This window comes from Borostomias antarcticus, assembly GCF_949987555.1.
Source record: "Borostomias antarcticus genome assembly, contig: scaffold_206, whole genome shotgun sequence".
Taxonomy (NCBI): domain Eukaryota; kingdom Metazoa; phylum Chordata; class Actinopteri; order Stomiiformes; family Stomiidae; genus Borostomias; species Borostomias antarcticus.
Window position 1 is genome coordinate 82,031 of NW_028175908.1, and position 20,470 is coordinate 102,500.

Consider the following 20,470-nt stretch of genomic DNA (forward strand, 5'->3'; position numbering starts at 1 on the left):
TGGCAACACAGCAGGGTTTCTTCCACATCCAGATGCTCCCTGTAGTATATATGAATGTAATTAGTACAGTAAAAAAAACAGTAGGCTATAAATAAAAAGCTATATATCTATTTATATGCTCAGGCACCCATGGCTAGAATCAGCCTTCACAAACTGTATACCGTTTTGCCATGAATACAACAGGTAAAATATATGGTTTACCACCTTGAATTTGATAATATTCTGCCGTCTCACACTAGTTATTCCCAGCCAATTATGTCCAGTGAAATGGAACAGATTTCCATGAAGTGTTGCCTTCCAGCTAGCTAAGTTAGCCTACTCAGAACAGCAGTGTAGCTAGCCTACACTAGTCACCACATTAGCTATTAAAAAAAATGTTGTATTTATTTACATTGCCCTGAGTTCGTGGGACTTTGCTAGGTGTAGATGTCAGTGGTTGTTCAACAACTTGTCTCTTGCGTTGGTGAGCAACATCACTGCTAGGACCGTGGAAGGTAACGGCTACGCTCACGGTAGATGCCGGTGCTGGGGCTACGCTCGCGGTAGCTGGTGCTGGGGCTACGCTAACGGTAGATGCCGGTGGTGCTGGGGCCGGGAAAATGGACGGAACTGCGCCCGCCTTCAGTTTTCGACGACTTGTTAGCGCCGTTCCCATCAACGTATCCGCCAAATGACCCTCGAAGTCATCCAGGCGAAAGTGCTGGCTGCATGTCAGAATGTTTTTGTAACCTGTTGTCGGTGTGTTGGGGGGGTAAAGAGGGCTGTTGATAGCCGATAGCCACTGCTTGCAGAGTTGAGGGTCTCGTACAGGTAAGCCATGAAAACTTACTCCCGCAGGTCTGGCGTTATCTTTGCATCCACACACTATACACGATTTGGTCATTGTTGGTGTTTTTTCTTGACTCTAGAACTGATTTACAGCTGTTCGCGTTCTGGTGGGGGCATGGATGTAGGGTGGGGGGTGGGGGTTGGACTTGAGCGGGGGCGGTAGTTGGGTGGAGGTGAAATGGCTCAGTGTCACGCAAGGCATGTTGGGAATCGCAGTCTTTTCAAATATTGCGCAATCGTAACCAGGAACTTTGTTTTCTGCACTTTATTGCTCAAATAACACAATTTTCTGAATCTGTGCATGTTTACTGTAAACAGGAGACATATTACATGTGATTAAAGGCTACAAAGTCAAGCCCTACAGCATTCCTTTAAGAAACCATCCCCCCTTTCTCCTAGGTATGTGAACTGTGCCTGTACTGAGGAAGAGCAGAACCTGGTTTCAGTACCGTGAAGGGGTCCTGTATCGCTGCTGTCGGCTGCTGGCTGTCAGGGAGGAGCTGCTGGTCTGGTACGGACAGGAGTACAGATACAAGAGCATCTCCTTCGACTACTTCTGGGACAAAAAGAGCACCACTAGAGGTAGTTGTCCTAGACTCTCCTTCCCTCTGTCTTCTCCTCCATCTCTCTCTCATCCACTTATTTTCCTTAAACCTGAAACAACCAGAGGTCTGCTAGTCATAATAGTAACCGCTGTCCAAGTAGCTCTCCTCTTCCGGCCTTCCCTCTCTCCTCTGTCTTTTTCCCATGGTGCCAGACAGCAGGCAAGACGTGGGCATACAGCGTGAAATTCAGGACACTCATGGATGCAACGATACAGGGGACAGTATGTGATGCACTGCAATGGCGCCTGTGCAAATTGCTGTTGTGGGGCACGCAAATTGCCGATATTAGGCAGCCACGCTATCTATGAACAGAATGGAATGCTCTTAGTTGCCATGGAACATGGTAGCTTGACATTAGTTAAGGAGTGCTGGCTAGCTTATTCTAGCTATCTAAGTTAACACCGTGGGCTTCAACGTATTACATGTTTTCTCTCCTCTCTCCTATTTAGATTTTGTCACTTCTTTGTCGCTTTCCCTCCGAGCTCAGCCAGAGGAACCTGTTGCATATCTTTCTCTCTACTCTCTACTGTCCACAATCTGAAGTCGTCATGTGGTTGTGTGTCCCCCCCCCCCCCCACCTTCGCTAGCTACATATAATCATCCGATACAGTATTTGAACTTGTACTAAATGTGTGATAATCATTTTAATGTTTGTGTGTCTCTCTTTCACTCTCAATCCCAGAAGTGATGTCAGCCTTGCCCCAGGTGTGCAAGAATTTCACTATGTCAGGACACTTAAAGACACACCAGCGTGTTCATACAGGAGAGAAGCCATACCACTGTGACCAGTGTGGAAAGAACTTCACTATGTCAGGACACTTAAAGACACACCAGCGTGTTCATACAGGAGAGAAACCATACCACTGTGACCAGTGTGGGAAGACCTTCACTCAGTCAGGAAGCTTAAAGACACACCAGCGTGTTCATAGAGGAGAGAAGCCATACCACTGTGACCAGTGTGGAAAGAACTTCACTAGATCAGGAGAGTTAAAGACACACCAGCGTGTCCATACAGGAGAGAAGCCATACCACTGTGACCAGTGTGGAAAGAACTTCACTAGATCAGGAGAGTTAAAGACACACCAGCGTGTTCATACAGGAGAGAAGCCATACTACTGTGACCAGTGTGGGAAGAACTTCACTATGTCAGGACACTTAAAGACACACCAGCGTGTTCATACAGGAGAGAAGCCATACCACTGTGACCAGTGTGGAAAGAACTTCACTATGTCAGGACACTTAAAGACACACCAGCGTGTTCATACAGGAGAGAAGCCATACCACTGTGACCAGTGTGGAAAGAACTTCACTATGTCAGGACACTTAAAGAGACACCAGCGTGTTCATACAGGAGAGAAGCCATACTACTGTGACCAGTGTGGGAAGACCTTCACTCAGTCAGGAGAGTTAAAGATGCACCAGCGTGTCCATACAGGAGAGAAACCATACCACTGTGACCAGTGTGGGAAGACCTTCACTCAGTCAGGACACTTAAAGATGCACCAGCGTGTTCATACAGGAGAGAAGCCATACCACTGTGACCAGTGTGGAAAGAACTTCACTTCTTTAGGACACTTAAAGACACACGAGCGTGTTCATACAGGAGAGAAGCCATACCACTGTGACCAGTGTGGGAAGACCTTCACTCAGTCAGGAGAGTTAAAGATGCACCAGCGTGTTCATACAGGAGAGAAACCATACCACTGTGACCAGTGTGGGAAGACCTTCACTCTGTCAGGACACTTAAAGAGACACCAGCGTTTTCATACAGGAGAGAAGCCATACCACTGTGACCAGTGTGGGAAGACCTTCACTCAGTCAGGACACTTAAAGATGCACCAGCGTGTTCATACAGGAGAGAAGCCATACCACTGTGACCAGTGTGGAAAGAACTTCACTTCTTTAGGACACTTAAAGAGACACCAGCGTGTCCATACAGGAGAGAAGCCATACCACTGTGACCAGTGTGGGAAGAACTTCACTCAGTCAGGACAAGTAAAGACCCACCAGTGTGTTCATACAGGAGAGAAGCCATACCACTGTGACCAGTGTGGGAAGAACTTCACTTCTTTAGGACACTTAAAGAGACACCAGCGTGTTCATACAGTTCATCCAAGAGCTGCACAGAGTTCACTGAAGCCTGCCTCAAAAAGGACCCCATCTTTGTAAGCAATAGTGTGCATGTGTTCATCATAGCCTAGCCTGCCTATTGTTCGTAGCTTTTTGGCAACAAGCCTTTCCTTTAAGATTATTTCGTCCACATTTCCTATAGCTTAAGAGACAAATGAAGCCAACAAACATAAACCACATCCGAAAAAGAACTGAAACAACATTATTTATCATACTGGCACTTCAAATGTGTTGGCATAGAGCATCTTCTCATGCTCAAAAGTCCAGTTCTAGTAGATGCCAAAGGATAAAATCTCACTGACTTAAAACTTTATTATCTTTGTTCATATTTTAGCACTCACACACATGCCATATTCTCACACCACACATACCTAGTATTTGTACAAACTCTGAAATGTCTGTTTGCTGACAGTTGAAATCGGTATGTTGTTATTTAGCAGAGCCCTCCTCCCCTCTTGCTGAAGATGCAGGCGTTGGGACTGCGTTATAGTGACTATCCCTGACAAGAACACTAAAAACAGATGAAGAACTGCCAAAGATAAGTCGTGTGCTGGACGGGTTTGTGGAAAGCGCCGTCGTCATCATGAAAGGGGTCTCTCTTTCTATCTTTGTTTCCGTTTTGGTTTTGTTTGCTCCAAGCTCTACCCTCCTGTCAGTCATGTAATGGGGTAAGTCATGTAATGGGTAATTGTCAATGAGACAGGAATGCATGGCTAGCTGAATTTTGTTGAAGCCATGTAGAAAGATGGCTAGTAAATGCCTCCCAGACAGAACAATGCATTGATAGTAGATTTATTATAGTAGTCAGTCCCAGAAAAGTTAACCTGGAAGGTTCTCAGCAAGCTGATATAGCTCAGCTGACCTGTGTGATCTTACTCCACTCTAAACATGTCTCGTTGTTTTGTCTCTTTGTCACAGAACAGTGACGTGGAGCCTGAGGACGAGGATGGCCAAATCCCAGACATGTTCCCTAATCGCAAGATCATCTCATTCAGCATCAATGTAAGTTTCAATTTTCACTAATTGAATTCGTTTTGAAATTGTTGTATTTTTAAGAGCCACAAGTGAAAATTGTTTCAATTGATTAAAAGATTAAAGTAGTTAACCGAACAAGTTCAAAACTAGGGGTGGGAATTTCAACTAATTCTCAGGTCGATTAACCTAACCCGATAAAAATCGACTTCGTAGTCGATTAGTTGAGTACTCGACTAGTCGATTAATCGCGCACATCCCTATTCAAAACATTTGGATAAAGATAATATGCTGACATCTCTTTCCCATTTGTCTTCCAGAACTCGGTGGCGAAGCCCACTGTGGTAGCTGGCCTCAGCGTTGGAGACAGTAAGGTAACCCACAGAGTGATGAGCTTCACCAGCACCAGGCCGTACGGTCAATGGCTCCCCGTCAGAAGACCAACCAAAACCGCCATGTCCCGCCCCTTCTCTAAACAGTCCCCGACCACAACGCGCTAGTGTGGCAGAGAGAGAGCACGCTGACCCTGTAAATACCACACTGTAAATAATGTAAAGACATGGGGGGGCTAGGCCACCTGACTTCATGGTAGATACGTTTTCATTTAAATATTGAATTAAGTGTTAAGAAGAAACAAAGATTTAGATCCGGTGGTTTCCAGTTCTTTGTGGTTTCTTGTTTGGTTCCTAGTAATTCAATAAATATTTGAAACTAATGCTTTGTGTACTTGTATTCTTAATAATTAAGGCAGTGTCCCATTTTGTTTTCAGACATAAGTCTGAAAGATGGCTGAATGCCTGTAACAGAATGATTACTCACCTACCTAATGTTCGATGCCTATTGCATGTATAGTTTTCCCCTATGGCAGTCTAGTGTCAGCTGCACTGCACATGTTAACCACATGGAGGCAGAGTTGCCCCACAGTAAGTTTCAGAATCCCAAAGTCCAGTCTGTAGATCCCAGATAGGTGTAGTTATGAGGGATATTCCACCTAACCTAGTGGGTAGTATTGTATTACTTAAAACCAACGTAACCCTATAAGATTGGTATTGGCTATACTTTTTTGGATAAAGGATTCTCATGAAACGGGGACATTGGCGAGGGGAACTTAGGACTTTGGGTTTGCAACAATGAATACTTTGAAAGCACTATGGAGAATTTATTGCAACAGTAGGATTATGTGCGATTCATCAAATCCAACCCACATAACCTCCCTCCATTCTACAGTGGAGCTGCGAGACCACCTCATGTTCGTGGTTATAGTGAGTGATTTACTCAGATCCCCGACTCAGATTTCTCAGTGTAATCAATTCTCCATACATCACCCAGGAGCCTCTGCCACACTCACGAGTGTTTATGAAGATTTGGCAGGTGGACTGAAAACCGCCTTTGTTCAGAGTTGGTGCCAAGTGTCTGCTAATACATGACAGCGCTGCTTTGAACGTGTTCCCTCCTGAATTACCTGATGTGAACCTCGTAAAACTGGTTAGCAGTCCGTAACTTCAATTCAGGTGCATCTTACCCGATACTCAGTAAGCCTATTATTTTGACAAGATCTTGGTACGTATTTAAGATCAAATGATTACTTTATATGGGTGGTGTTTTGCAATGTTTGTGTGGCAGGCTGCACTAAATGACTAGATATAGATATCACCCAGGGCCAATACAGTCCCCTTTTAGCACATACAAAAACTGTTCACTTGAATGATGTATTTACTCTTGATGTACTGATGATGTACATTTAAGTCATACAATCAGCATAGATTGTGCAGTGAACCAGACATGCCTATAAATTACCAACCACAGTGACACTAAACAGCATTATTTCAAACAAGGCCCATTATGGCCCAATTATATTGACATTAAGTGAAAGAGAAAGATAGGCAGCTCTGCCTTCTCATCTGTTTAGAGTTGTTCACTCTCCACACAAAGCTACCGTTAAGATTTTCATAAAAGAAATAATTTGATCTATAAAGCGCTTTTCATTGTGAGGAGATCTCAAAGTGCGACCAGGAGCATTCACTGCTCCACCAGGCAGGGGTGTCATCAGTCACACCCGGGGCCAGATATTCTCTCACTGCTTCTCATCTGGCTCCTCACTGCATGAGAGCCGTTCCCCCGGCTCCCTATCCTCCAGGGCAACTTCAGCCACACGGGTACTGAAGTGTTTAAGATCCCTGAATTAGTATCTTTCTGGCAGTAACACACGAGTCTTGACTCACTGTGGGGGAGGGAAACACTGTTCACAGCCGTGCATAACGGATTCCATTGTATTCAGGGACACAGACTGCCTTTTGACATAGGCTTGAGAAAATGCAACAAGTCACCCCTTGAAGGCAAACTTTATTTGATGTTTAATTTCCCTCCTAATGCCACGAATACCAAGCCTCTATTTGGGTCATCACATGAACTCGATTTTCATTCGAAGAGTCTGGCACTGGAACTATACGAGGTTTGAACAATTGAGGCATCTAACAATGTGGAAAGGGTTTACAATTTATACACCCTCTTATCCAATCAATCTCCACAGAGTGAACCACATCCAGTGGTAGTCATTTGGCTAACCTATCAGATTCTCTCCTCATTGTCCTGGCCCATGAGCTCTTTCATGTGGTCTCTTTGATGGGAACATGAGAAACAGTAGCTACACATCAGGCAGCCCAACTGGCCCTGGACCTGCCCCGCCCCATGGAGGACAGGCTGGGCGAGGAGACACCCATTAGAGAAATGCCATCTGCAAGGAGCCAAATCAAACGGTCTCTACGCAGGTCTCTCTCCTCACATCATCACAATGCCATCATCCCGGGGCTAATCAGAGCAAACTATAAAAATACAATCTTTCTTAACCTGGAAACCAAACCTAACCACCCAGGTCCTAGCTAACGTGTTCTCCAAAGTAGAGTAAGATATCAAAGACGTGATTTGAATACCCCACCCCCCCACATAAATCAGGAAATCATCAACAAATTGTGTCACAGTCTCTTTTGCACGCTAGCCTTGGAACCCAGCCCGTTCCCCTGCTCTTATTACCATATCCCCGCTCTGCTTATTCACAACACATTCATTAATGCAGATGAAACATTACGCAGACGTCTGATTCAAATTAAGGACACAGATCCCGGTTCCATACGAATGTGTTTGTCGGTCCCCCCCACGCAAACAAGCCAGTGTCTCATACTGACCCCCAGAGGGCGCCATGCCACAGAACTTGAGCATGGGAGAGGGGGAGCATGAGAATCTGTTCTCTGCTTTGATCTCCTCATAGGTCACAAGCCTCTTTTACTCATGTCACCGCTTGGGGCAAGTTGGCTTAACAGAGATGTGGGCGGTAACGCTTAAATTGAATTGCTTAATTGTTGTTGTTTATCTCCATGTGCACCTACACTAACACATTCTTCTGCTGCTATCGCTGAATAACAGGCTCCATCCTCGGGGTAAATGATAGCGTTTCATTCTCACGCTCGTACTGTGAGTTTTTATTCAGAAGAAAGCAAGGCCTTTACGAAAGGTTAATACATATCACACACAACACCTTTACAGGGGGTGTAAATGACACTCATTATGTTTTTCATCTAAGTTAAAAAGCAACATCACAGGTTAAACTGATCCAAAATGTCACCGTAACAAAAAGCCAGAAAAGCATTTACAAAAGATCTCCCGTTTCAGTCCGAGCCCCAAGCATCTATGACAAACTGACAGTTTATGTTGACAGTAATATACATGACCAGACCTGTAACCACATGAGGCGTTTATCTGCTCCCAAGCCTCCTTAATGGAGACAAATGGACCGAGACGCCTCCCTGGGTCAGGATCCCCCGCCTGGTTAGACAGCTGTGCCTCTCTCCAGGTTCTGTTTAATCTCGGCCGTGTATTTGCCGTAGAAGCGCTCGGCCTTCTTGTTGAACTTGGCGTTCCTCTCGTTGATGTAGTCGATGTCGGCGTCGTCGTTGTAAGCCCTGCGGCGGCTGTACTTGGCCCTCTCCTCGATCCTGTGTGAACGACAGAGGGTTTGTTGAGCGGAGGCTCGTCACTCTGCTGCGCCCAGTTTTAACGGCGGCACCTCGAATCCCGATAATCACACACAATCACAGTGATAGAAAGTAATGGGCAATAATCCCCAAACGAACACAAGTGCACACATTCATCTGCCTGCGAAGGCACCAACGGAAAACCTTACACACCATCTCTCTCACACGCACACACACAACCTTTATTGTGTGTGTGTGTGCGTCTTCAAAGCGGGGTTGTGCGTCATGCCCTGGAAGCTTGTGCTCTGCCTAATCTCTCACAGTCGCATCGCTAACACAAGCCTCCCAGAAACTGTGAGCCACAGAAAAGCAGGGAAATGGTGTGTGTGTGTGTGTATGTGTGTGAAGGGAGGGGTGTAACACAACACAGACACACATAAACTGGGAGCATGTTAGTCAGGTGTGAGGCCGGGATTACACACAACAGTTGACCCTTGCGAGGATGGGAAACTGACAGGGCATGGCCATAACTTTTCATGCAGCGGCAAGTACCCATTCATCATCCGGTAAGTGCAGTCATATACAGGCCTAGGAGAGGCCAGATACACACTATCCATCCATCCAGCAGATGCTTACAGTCACTGGCTGGGCTGCCTTCCCACCCAGATAAATGGATAATGTATAAGGTGCCTGATCAGCCTCTCAAACATGGAGGCTTCCTCAGAGGAACCGGATCTCACCATCAGAGGGCCCCGCTGAGGCACCGGCCGCCCCCTTCACATGAACAGAGTCCTCTTTCTGGACTCGGGGTGCACCGGACAGGAGGTCGGAAGGGTATAGGGTCTCTCTCTGTGTGTGTGTGTGTGTGTTTCACTTACTGTTTCTCCACATCCTCCACCATGCGGTCGACGCCCTCCTTGGTCGGGACGTGGGTGCCGTGGATCAGGCTGTTGGAGGTCGGGTGGAAATCCTCGCCGCTGTGGAAGACGACCGGGGACACGGTGAGAAGGAACGGCGCGCTCATCATCATCATCATCAACACCCTAATATGTGTCCGTCCTCCATTGCCGCCCCCCTCCCCCCCCCCCTCTGTATTGGATAGTTTTGCGGCACCCTTCACAGTTCTCCACGTGGCAGCAATTAAGGGGGTAAAAAAACTAAAAAACTGTGGGTACTTGGACTCATCTTTGGCTGATCAAGAAGAACCCACCATAACTATAACCATGCCGTTCCCTCTCTCTAAGTGCATGCCTTGCATTGACGCATTAAAGGCATGGGATGATGCTCGGGGAGTCTGTGGACTGTTTCAGAAATCGACCCGGGGGCAAACGTGGGGGCACGCCACCCCGGCTTCTACTGAACAGATCCTGTGATGGCTGAGAACTGGGTTTCATAGGGTTGACTGACCAAATGCTTTTAGGTCGGGCAAAATGTACATTCGCTGTGAGAGTTTGCCTGTTTCGAGGGCATTTCAGCTGAAACGTCACAGCGATCCTTTAACGCAGCGGGGATGGAGTTTTGGATGAATGTGATGTGCCCTGGGATTCTCGGTGTAAATATAGAAAACCTATGCTGAAAGATATGGTAGGACATCCCATATCCTGCCCCCCACCCCCCCCCGTTTTGAACACGGAGGAAGAGTCAGGGGGCAAAAAAAAAGCACGAAGCTCAAAGGTTTTTAAACAGGCGCTCACCATTCCTCCCTCTGCCTCTCGTAGCCGTCCATGTCCGGTTTGATCTGCTTGGTGAGGCGCTGGTACTGTCGCAGCTGGGCCTCGGCATAACCTGCGGCCCGATGGCAGCACAACAAGAGAGACGGGTCATAATTACCGGAACAAACGACGAGCAGCCGTGCGGCCCCCGTGACACAACCTGCGTCTGGTTAGGCGGAGACGAGGGGGCCGCCCCCCCCCGCCCCCCCTCCATCCCTCCTTTCAAGCCCCTCTGGTGATCATTTTCTCCCCAGAGGATTTAATTCAGGGAAGGGGGTTTTGATGCAACAGATGGCAGCCATATTTGAGAGGGGCGGCGATCCTTTTTGGCAGATTAAATTGGAGGGAGGCAGTTAAAAATGATTTATTCCCAAGGGCCTTTACACGCACCCAGAATTCCTCTGTGCAGGGCCGCTCGGTGCTAGAGGGACAGTACCACCATCGGTAGCAAGTTAGCAATAGAATATATGCCGCTTAAGTTGCTGAGTCCTGTCAACCCAGTGAGCACAATGGGGAAATATGAGGCAAAGTCACACTTTCCAACGAGCTTCCCCCGTGTACAAACCACATGGGATGACAGCTGGGTAAAATGCTAATGGATGGGTTAAGGCTAAGCCATGACAGATGTGATCCCCCGAGTCCAAGAATAACAGGTCTTTGATAATCAGAGCGCGGGCTCCGTTCCTAACCTGAGAACCCCGGGTCTGGGTTCTTCTTCTTCTTCTTCCTCTCCCAGCGCTCAGCATCCTCAGCGCTGATCTCCAGCAGCTTCACTCGGTCATAGTCCTCCCCCTTGGCTGCACACTCCTGTAACACACACACGCACGCACACACACGCGCACAAATGTCAGATAATGTGTTTTACAGTGAGGGAAATAATTATTTGATTCCCTGCTGATTTTGGACATTTTCCCACTGACAAAGAAATGATCAGTCTATAATTTTAATGGTAGGTTTATTTTAACAGTGAGACACAGAATAACAACAACACAAAATCTGAAAAACACATTTCAAAAAAGTTATACATTGATTTGCATTTGATCGAGTGAAATAAGTATCTGATCCCCTATCAACCAGCAAGATTTCTGGCTCCCACAGACTGGTTATGCCCATGAGGCACACAACTTAGTCCTATCCCTTTAAGAGAGTGCTCCTAATCTCAGCTCGTTACCTGTATAAAAGACACCTGTCCACAGAAGCAATCAACCAATCAGATTCCAAACTCTCCACCATGGCCAAGACCAAAGAGCTGTCCAAGGACGTCAGGGACTGTAGACCTTCACAAGGCTGGAATGGGCTACAAGACCATCGCCAAGCAGCTTGGTGAGGAGGTGACAACAATTGGTGCGATTATTCGCAAATGGAAGAAACACAAAATAACTGTCAATCTCCCTCGGTCTGGGGCTCCACGCAAGATCTCGCCTTGTGGAGTTTCAATGATCATGAGAACGGTGAGGAATCAGACCAGAACTACACGGGAGGATCTTGTCAATGATCTGAAGGCAGCTGCGACCACAGTCACCAAGAAAACAGTTGGTAACACTCTAAGTAATGGACTTAAATCCTGCAGCGCCCACAAGGTCCCCCTGCTCAAGAAAGCACATACAGGCCCGCTGAAGTTTGCCATGAACATCTGAATGATTCAGAGGAGGACTGGGTGAAAGTGTTGTGGTCAGATGAGACAAAAATCGAGCTCTTTGGCATCAACTCAACTCGCCGTGTTTAGAGGAGAAGGAATGCTCACTATGACCCCAAGAACACCATCCCCACTGTCAAACATGGAGGTGGAAACATTATGCTTTGGGGTTTGTTTTGCTAAGGGGACAGGACAACTTCACCTCATCAAATGGAAGATGGAAAGGGCCATGTACCGTCAAATCTTGAGAGAACCTCCTTCCCTCAGCCAGGGTCAGGGTCATAGATGGGTATTCCAGCATGACAATGACCCAAAACACACAGCCAAGGCAACAAAGGAGTGGCTCAAGAAGAAGCACATTAAAGTCCTGGAGTGGCCAAGCCAGTCTCCAGACCTTAATCCCATAGAACATCTGTGGAGGGAGCTGAAGCTTTGATTTGCCAAACATCAGCCTCAACCTCAATGACGTGGAGAGGATCTGCCAAGAGGAGTGGGACCAAATCCCTCCTGAGATGTGTGACCTGGTGGCCAACAACAAGAACCTCTGATTGCCACAAGGGTTTTGCCACCAAGTACTAAATCACGTTTTGCGAAGGGGTCAAATACTTATTTCACTCATTAAAATGCAAATCAATTCATAACTTTTGTGATGCGTTTTTATTATATCTTTTTTTTTGTTATTCTGTCTCACAGTTAAAATAAACCTACCATTAGACTTAAAATTAGACAATTTTTTGGTCAGTGGGCAAACTTACAAAATCAGCTGGGGATCAAATAATTATTTCTCTCACTGTATGTACTGCTACAGCAAAGGAATTTCCCCTCTGGGATTATTAAAAGTATCTGTGTGTGTGTGTCTATCAATCAATCAATATCCACCAACCTCATCAATAAGCCCTGTGTCCACCTCTGACCCCCCCCCCCCCCTCTCTGACCCCCCCCACTCTGACTCTGTCCCCTTTGCACTACTTTCACATGACCGCTGACTGTACAAGGGGTCTCACTGCACACACACGTCACAAAATATATATATATTTAAAAATTATATATATATATAAAAACATCACACACACATCAACACTCTGTACACACACTGTATATACACTCATCTCACTCCATTTTGTATATTGTACTTTGCAGTAATACGCATGAATATTGCATGTGAATATGGATGTATGACTTTGTCTCTATTCACGCACAATATCCTTAGCAATAACCCAGCGGAGGTTATACCCTTACTAGCCCTGGTCCAGGGCGGTAACCCAGCGGAGGTTATACCCTTACTAGCCCTGGTCCAGGGCGGTTATACCCTTACTAGCCCTGGTCCAGGGCGGTTATACCCTTACTAGCCCTGGTCCAGGGCGGTAACCCAGCGGAGGTTATACCCTTACTAGCCCTGGTCCAGGGCGGTAACCCAGCGGAGGTTATACCCTTACTAGCCCTGGTCCAGGGCGGTAACCCAGCGGAGGTTATACACTTACTAGCCCTGGTCCAGGGCGGTAACCCAGCGGAGGTTATACCCTTACTAGCCCTGGTCCAGGGCGGTAACCCAGCGGAGGTTATACCCTTACTAGCCCTGGTCCAGGGCGGTATGCACTTCGGGGCTCTCCCTGAAATGCCACCCTGTCAGGAACCATTCATTGGGCAATTGACTTTTGTCACTCGGTCTGCCCTTCAGTATCTACAGATATTATTTCGTTCCTCACCGAAGTGAAGACAGACAATAAAAGCCTTTTCTCCAAGGTGGCTTCACGACCCTGATCACGTGATCCCATATGCTGTTTACTTTTCTATCATGGAGAAGGAGGGCAAAGCCAGGCAAGTAAATGTGTTAAGTGCAAAAAAGTGCTTTTTATATAAAAGGTGGGGGGCTGCAAGTGAAGAAAAGGCTTTTATTATTTGTAAACTGTCTTCAACTGAATGTTTCCTGACAGGGTGGTATACTGGGGATATAGCCCCAAATACTGCCTTGGACCAGGACTATCAGGCTTATAAGCCTTGGTCACACGCAATATGTATTTATTCAAGAGCTTGGCTAAGTCCCATAATAAAATACCACATATCGAAGCGTGACCAGAACACCAACAAAATCAGTGTCACCTGTAAATTCACCTGGTTATCACTACCTCTGTAACAATATCAGATCAATAGTACAATATCAAAAGCACAGCCCGAACTCTGAACTGGTTCAGGTACCTTCTTCTTTTCGTTGTCTGCCAGTTCCCACTCCAGACGAGCCTTCTTAGCCTCCCAGTTTGTTGGTAGCTTCAATCTCTTGTCCTCCTCCACAACCTCTTGGTGGTTGAGTTTGCGTGCTTCGTTCTGAGATGGACCGCAAAACAATATCACAAGTAAGTTAAGAGGTAGATAGCAAAACAAAAGGTTACCGTGCAGTGTTTGGGTCAACTCAAATAAAGCTTTGATTGATTGAACTCAAACAGTTCCTTTTCGTCACTGCCAGTCCGCTTGGGCACTAAACAACGGCGTGTATCGTTATCTGAAATAGGACACATCCCAGCAAACACACAACGTCAGGGAGACGTTCAGATCACGTCTTAATAACGTCCTGGTCCTGAACCCCGTGTGTTCGTCTGCTGGACCCCTCAATATTCACACGTCTGGCTTGGACCCCTATAAGACGTCTGTGGACGTGCAGAACGGGTTCAATATCTGAACGACTAAAAAAACGTTCATTCTGGCTCCTAATTGGATGTCTTTGGACGTCCGAAAAAGACAAAAAAAGACGTGTAAAAGAGGTTTTTTGGACGTGTCTTTGCTCAGTGGGACGGCTCCATCACTCACCCTTTTAAAATGAGTCTCTCCTCTCTCTTCTGAGATGCAAAACACCTTCCGACGATCCTGCACATCAGGCACACGTTAGTAGTTAGCATAGTTAGCATAGTTAGCATGCTACATTCACTGGCTTTAGCTAGGTAGGTTAGACATAGCGCTAACTACGACATGACCTCAGTAGACTAGTAAAACGTCTCGAAATATTTGCCATGTATAGTAATGATATTGTGTGATGGCCAGAACCAACTCCGAGTACAATACGTGATACTCTTTAATACTTTAATACGTGATACTCTTTAATACTTTAATACGTGATACTCTTTAATACTTTAATACGTGATACTCTATAATACTTTAATACGTGATACTCTTTATGAACGACGTGTCCTATCTGCTAACGTGAGCTGGCTAAGCTATGCTAGATAGCTTCATAGTGTAAACGAAGAGGCAAGATGAGCTAAAACATTTCCACTGATTACATCAAATAATTCAAAATACACACTCGGTTCACGGTAAATTTCAGCCGTCGTGACAGCAAGCTTATAAAAAGATATTGTCGTTATTAGCTATAGTTTTATTTTGTGTGCGAAATCACTGAGCTCAGAGCAGGACGCCATGTTAAGCAGGAGATTACGCAATGAAACTACTTCCTCTTCTTTTTCTTTTTCAGTTGACTTATTTTTTATATAATAATAATCATTTGAATTACGTTGAAAATATCTGTATTTCCTGTGACCAGGATAAGTAATTCCAGAGACTCTCCCCTGACCCTATTTGACCATGCAAGTAACTGCATAGATTGTGAAAAGTAATGCTAGGACAATAACAATCTATTTTTGGGAAGAGATGGGGATCAGATACTGTAGGCTGTCATCAGGAGGTGAGGCCATTATAGCCATTAGATACACAAACAATGCCAAAAAACGGTTGAATTCTGAACAGAGCTATATGCATTCACTGTAACATTGCGTCAGTTGCATGTGAGCCAAATCTTTTATCACAACACCATGACAAAAGTCTTTACTTGAATCTTGTGTTTCATAATAATGTTGTGTATAAATCACATCCAGACCATCTTGCTCTCTTTTGAAGATGGTTTAATCAAACAAAAAATATTGCTGTATCAATAGCAGCAAGCAGCACTCACGCATTGTATGTAATTATGGATATGACTGGAAGCAATAGAATGAAAATAGCATGAAAGGCCATATGTAGACTTAGGCATCAGTTTGCTACAGTCTGTTTCTTAGATCTCATTGGTCATGGTCTTTCCCTGCAGAAAGGGCACCTCATGCCAATCAATAATGAAGCTTTTCCACAAACTAGCCTACATCAGTTCTGCACAGTCCAATATATATAGTGATCTCTAGATCTGATCGGAAGACGAAAGTAAACATTTTCCATGGCAATGTTACCGTAGCATGTTTGACTTGCCAAAATGGATGAACTCCCTGTTTGATTGTGTTATACTAATAGACCTCTTTTGGAGGATGTAATTAAGAGGAGTTTATAGTCTTAGATGAAAGAATCCTCCTAGATCACAGGCAATGTTAATGGAGTGATGCATTTGCACTGGAAACCAGATGGGTGCACATCACAGCGAAGGAGAACAACACGGAACTAATGGGCACGGCCCTGCCCTCGCTGTTACATCAAATCAGAGGGGAAAGTGCCAGAAAAGCCTGTGAGTAAAACACTGCAAATTGACTAAATGGAATTAGAGACTATTCCAACACAAAATGAGTGGAGATTAGTCATATTAAGTTTGTGAAGGAAGAAGCCCTCTGATGGAGGTTCCAGGAGGGAGTTTGACCCATGCTCCACATTTCCCTGACTCTGGCAAAATCATGGCATGGATGAGAGTGTTTCTCTATGACTGTGTAGCTTGTTTTATGTTGTTACCAGTGAACTCTGAGGCCTATATCTATCTGCAATGTCTGCTATATTTTACTGTAGTAGTCTTACCTTGAAGGTCCTCTCTTATGAGTTACTCGGGCAGAAAGTGGACATTTTCCTTGAGAGAACCCATGAACACTCTGACCGTTAGGGCTGGTTCTCCTTCAGTTCTTCCTGAATAAATCACTGTGTCCTGCAGAGCTGTGAATGCTGATTAAAGCAGCTCACACGGGACTATTAGTCTAATCAAACTGTTTGGAGATCTGCCACAGAGAAAACCTATCAGAGTCAATCAGGCTGGGGGAGCCCATATTGTGTTTACTGTAAGTGGCCATCTGCACACAAGACACTCGCCACACACACGGGCACCTGGAGAATATGAGGTGCTTTGTATACCCCACCCACTGGAGTAGATTAGGCCCTGGAAAGCCGGCTTGGGAAGGACTGGATATCATCCTTGGAATTCCTCTTTGGTTCACAGGTAGATTTTTGGGTTCCCATGTGGAGGGTCAACATTTTAAACTGTTTAGCATAATTGGTTGTGGATGCCTTTAGTACTTGCTGTACCTGCTCTTCTACCAGACAGGAGAATAGGCCCAGAGCTAGAGAGGGCTTGGGTTGACATGAGTAGCCATGATTGACCCTGGGCCAACCAGTCAGTCTGAGGGACTCAGCGCTTCTGTCCCTGCCTGTTAAAGGCCGAGGAGCCCCTATAGGAGGAGGAGATTGGACTGCCGTGGTGCTGAACCACCACTCCTCAATATTCACTTTTCCAGTCAGGCAAATCAGGCCTGAAATAGGGTAACATTATATCTGCAAATAAATTATGCTATAGGGGCACATTTTTACGAATTCAACATATGGCTTCATAAGTCCTCGAGATCGCTCGCCGTTCATCAAACCGCGCATGATATCGATTCAGTTCGTTACCCACTGTTGTTAAAGTATGTTTCTGGAGATGAGGAAATGCATTTGGCGTGTTCTGTTATCTAGCTTTAATAACCCCCCCCCCCCGTCTCTCTCACCCAGGGATACCCCCCCCCCCGTCTCTCTCACCCAGGGATACCCCCCCCCCCCCCGTCTCTCTCACCCAGGGATACCCCCCCCCCCCCCCCGTCTCTCTCACCCAGGGATACCCCCCCCCCCGTCTCTCTCACCCAGGGATACCCCCCCCCCCGTCTCTCTCACCCAGGGATACCCCCCCCCCCCGTCTCTCTCACCCAGGGATACCCCCCCCCCGTCTCTCTCACCCAGGGATACCGCTCCAGGGGCTGAGTCTCTCAGCACGAGCAGCTGCTTCACATCTGGAACTTAATATAAACATCATGGCCAATAAAATCATTCCATTTCCTTAATTACTATTCCTGTCATTTCCGCACTAAATGAAAAGTTATTAATTCTGGGCCAACACAAACAGGCTTCTCCAATACGGGGAGCCGCCGCTCCCGAAGCCCCAGCAGCCACCACTACAGGGCTCTGTCACTGGACTGGAAACCCACATGTAGGGGAGGAACAAGGCTCCACCCCTCCCCCCCCCCGCATGCGTGTGTGTGTGTGTGTTTGCAGATGGGAAGCCATGGTGCCGCATACATTAATGGAACACGAAATGGCGTCTTGTTTTCCGTCTCATCCAAACCCTCCACTGATGGCAGTGAAACCATGACAGGCACACCCACTGGTGTTTCATCCCCCCATACTCTCTCTCTCTCTCTCTCTCTCTCTCTTTCTCTCTCTCTCGCTCTTTCCTCCTGTCTTTCTTTCCCATGTTCCTCCACGGCCTCTCAGTGTGTTCACTGCCCTGCCATCATCATCCCCACCCAGTACGTCTTGTACTTCTCTCTTCCTCCCTATTAGTTTTCACTCCCTCAACCCCCCCACCCACCCGCCCACCACACACACACACACACACACACACACACACACACACTAGATAACTGGGTGTAAATCCTGGGTGATGATGGGACTCCAAGGCGCTGAAGCTGCTCTCCTCCTTCGCCTCGCCTGTCTCCACAACACGTGTTCGGTAAAATCACTCCCTCACACAGAATCATATTCCACAAACAACGGGGACCAGGGATTACAAGACGCCAGCTCTTCCTAGCAGCTTTCCTTTGTCCAACCGCCTTCAGACACATCAAGAGGTAAACGACGGATAGAGGAAACACATTTTCCAGCGTAAATACACCGATGTATGTATAAACTTGCATTAAAACTTAATCCCTTCCCCAAAAGCAACAACACGCTGTGATTCAGTACATCCGGCGTGATGGGCTCTGTAACCGACTACCCTTCTCACTAAAGCATTTTAACAACCCCACGAGTGCGAGAGGATTCAGCCAACGATACATAGACAAGATAATGTGTGGGTATGCATGCACTCAAATACCACTGGTTTTGTACTCGATGCTCTTGCTATACCACACACAATTAAACTCCCAATTAAGGCCCATTATGGTTTTTCCACTAGAAACAAACGGAGAGCGCTCCCCACTGCCTGTGCGTTGCGGCTAAGCAGATGTCTCTTGTGCTGTCATCCAAAGGAACCCAGACTCATCCCCAAACTTTATGATCATATAATTACTGATCAAAAAGTCAGCGCGCAGTCCAACTTCAGCGGAAGGCAATAAAAACTGTTTTGTTGTTTCCAGTAAACGTGGGGCTTTCAGAGTGTAGCGTGTGTAGAAATCCATCCCCAAAGAGCGATGGATATTAAGACTGTTTGGGAATACGTAATGGTGACCTCTGACTTCAGCCACCTTGAGAATGTCGGGCTCTGGACATAATGGGGGGGAAAGACCACAAGAGGGAGACAGTCCACAGCATTTTTGAACAATACCGTTGGCCTCTACACAATGCAGCCAAGGTCACTGCTGGTCATTGACCTATTCAGTGCCCCACGCTGTAGAGAGCACTGCCCGCCTTCACACATCCGCCCTCCACACGCCCTCTGCCCACACACAAGGTCAATAAGGGGGTCTTTGTGTGGCGCGTGACCAAAAAGTGTCATGGGTTTTCCGCCTCTCCGCTCCTATCCTCTTTCGGCTATGACCTTAATAAGATGGGGCCGTTCTCACTTGGCTAAATGCTATTCTGTTATGGAGGCTTGTGGAGTGATGGCCCAGCCAACTGCCTCTGGACACACAGCTGTGCGAGTGTGTGCAACACTCCCTTCTAACTGTGCCTCGGTCAACACTGAGAACCAGGCAGCAGATCAAATAACCTTGGTTTTCTCACACACACTCTTGCGCACTCGCACACACACGCGCACACACATTTAGCACATAAGCTGCTGTTTATCTGAAGTTCACAGCAGCACTGGTCTAATTTAGAATCTGGTGAAGTTCATATGAGTGCCAAGGCTCTTCTTTGGTTTTTAAGTGATAAATAGGATCTTTCTTCACTGAAAATAATATAAATGATATGGTGGGCATTTGTTACTTTTTTAGGACATGTTGTCTGTTTTGATGTCCGCAAGAGATACAAACATCTGTCCTTTGAACTGCGTCATTGTTTTTTTTAATGAAAGAAACCTTTATCTGTTAAATCCTGGACAATCAGAACTTTGTACTGTCTCCATTTTTATCACAATTCTTCTCATGATCATTGTTTTTCTCCACCTTGAAGACCATATTGTACCCTATACACTTACACATGTTCACTCTCATGCCTTCTTCTGCATCATTACATTCAGTGCATGTTACATGTCCGTACTGAATATGTTTTAATCAAATCAAATCAAACTTTATTTGTATAGCGCATTTCATACACAGAGGCAACACAATGCGCTTTACAGAGAGCAATGGGTCTTAGACTGGTCTCCTTTGAAGCGTTTTTTCCAACTGCAGACCTACCTGGTTGAATGTACGGTATTAAGAAACAAAAAAAAACTGTCCATCTCCACAGTGTGCTGTGTTAACAGGGGTGTTGGCC

At 46.2% G+C, this 20,470-nt stretch overlaps 2 protein-coding genes across 2 annotated transcripts in view; one reads left to right on the forward strand and one right to left on the reverse strand.

Moving 5' to 3' along the window:
- Positions 1–1,236: 1,236 nt before the first annotated feature.
- LOC311329053 (uncharacterized protein) lies at positions 1,237–5,241 on the forward strand. Its single transcript, XM_084462939.1, has 4 exons — positions 1,237–1,410; positions 2,116–3,598; positions 4,001–4,565; positions 4,856–5,241. Exons 2-3 carry the CDS (start codon positions 2,121–2,123, stop codon positions 4,023–4,025), a joined length of 1,503 nt encoding a protein of 500 aa, XP_084319065.1. The 5' UTR covers positions 1,237–1,410; positions 2,116–2,120; the 3' UTR covers positions 4,026–4,565; positions 4,856–5,241.
- Positions 5,242–8,082: 2,841 nt separating this feature from the next.
- Positions 8,083–20,470, reverse strand: part of LOC311329051 (pre-mRNA-splicing factor syf2-like) — a gene marked incomplete at its 5' end in the record, with an annotated part of 17,362 nt that continues 4,974 nt past the window's right edge. The window contains 5 exons of the mRNA XM_084462938.1: positions 8,083–8,524; positions 9,382–9,480; positions 10,198–10,288; positions 10,905–11,022; positions 14,048–14,173. Of these exons, the coding sequence (XP_084319064.1) occupies positions 8,359–8,524; positions 9,382–9,480; positions 10,198–10,288; positions 10,905–11,022; positions 14,048–14,173 (600 nt within the window). The 3' untranslated portion in view covers positions 8,083–8,358. The remainder of the gene's footprint in view (positions 8,525–9,381; positions 9,481–10,197; positions 10,289–10,904; positions 11,023–14,047; positions 14,174–20,470) is intronic.

Bases quoted from the DNA above. Each gene is read 5' to 3' on its own strand.
- LOC311329053 (XM_084462939.1), top strand. From the start codon at position 2,121: ATGTCAGCCTTGCCCCAGGTGTGCAAGAATTTCACTATGTCAGGACAC. The intron at 3,599-4,000 runs GTAAGCAATAGT...GTTGTTATTTAG, and splicing joins TCAAAAAGGACCCCATCTTT to CAGAGCCCTCCTCCCCTCTT.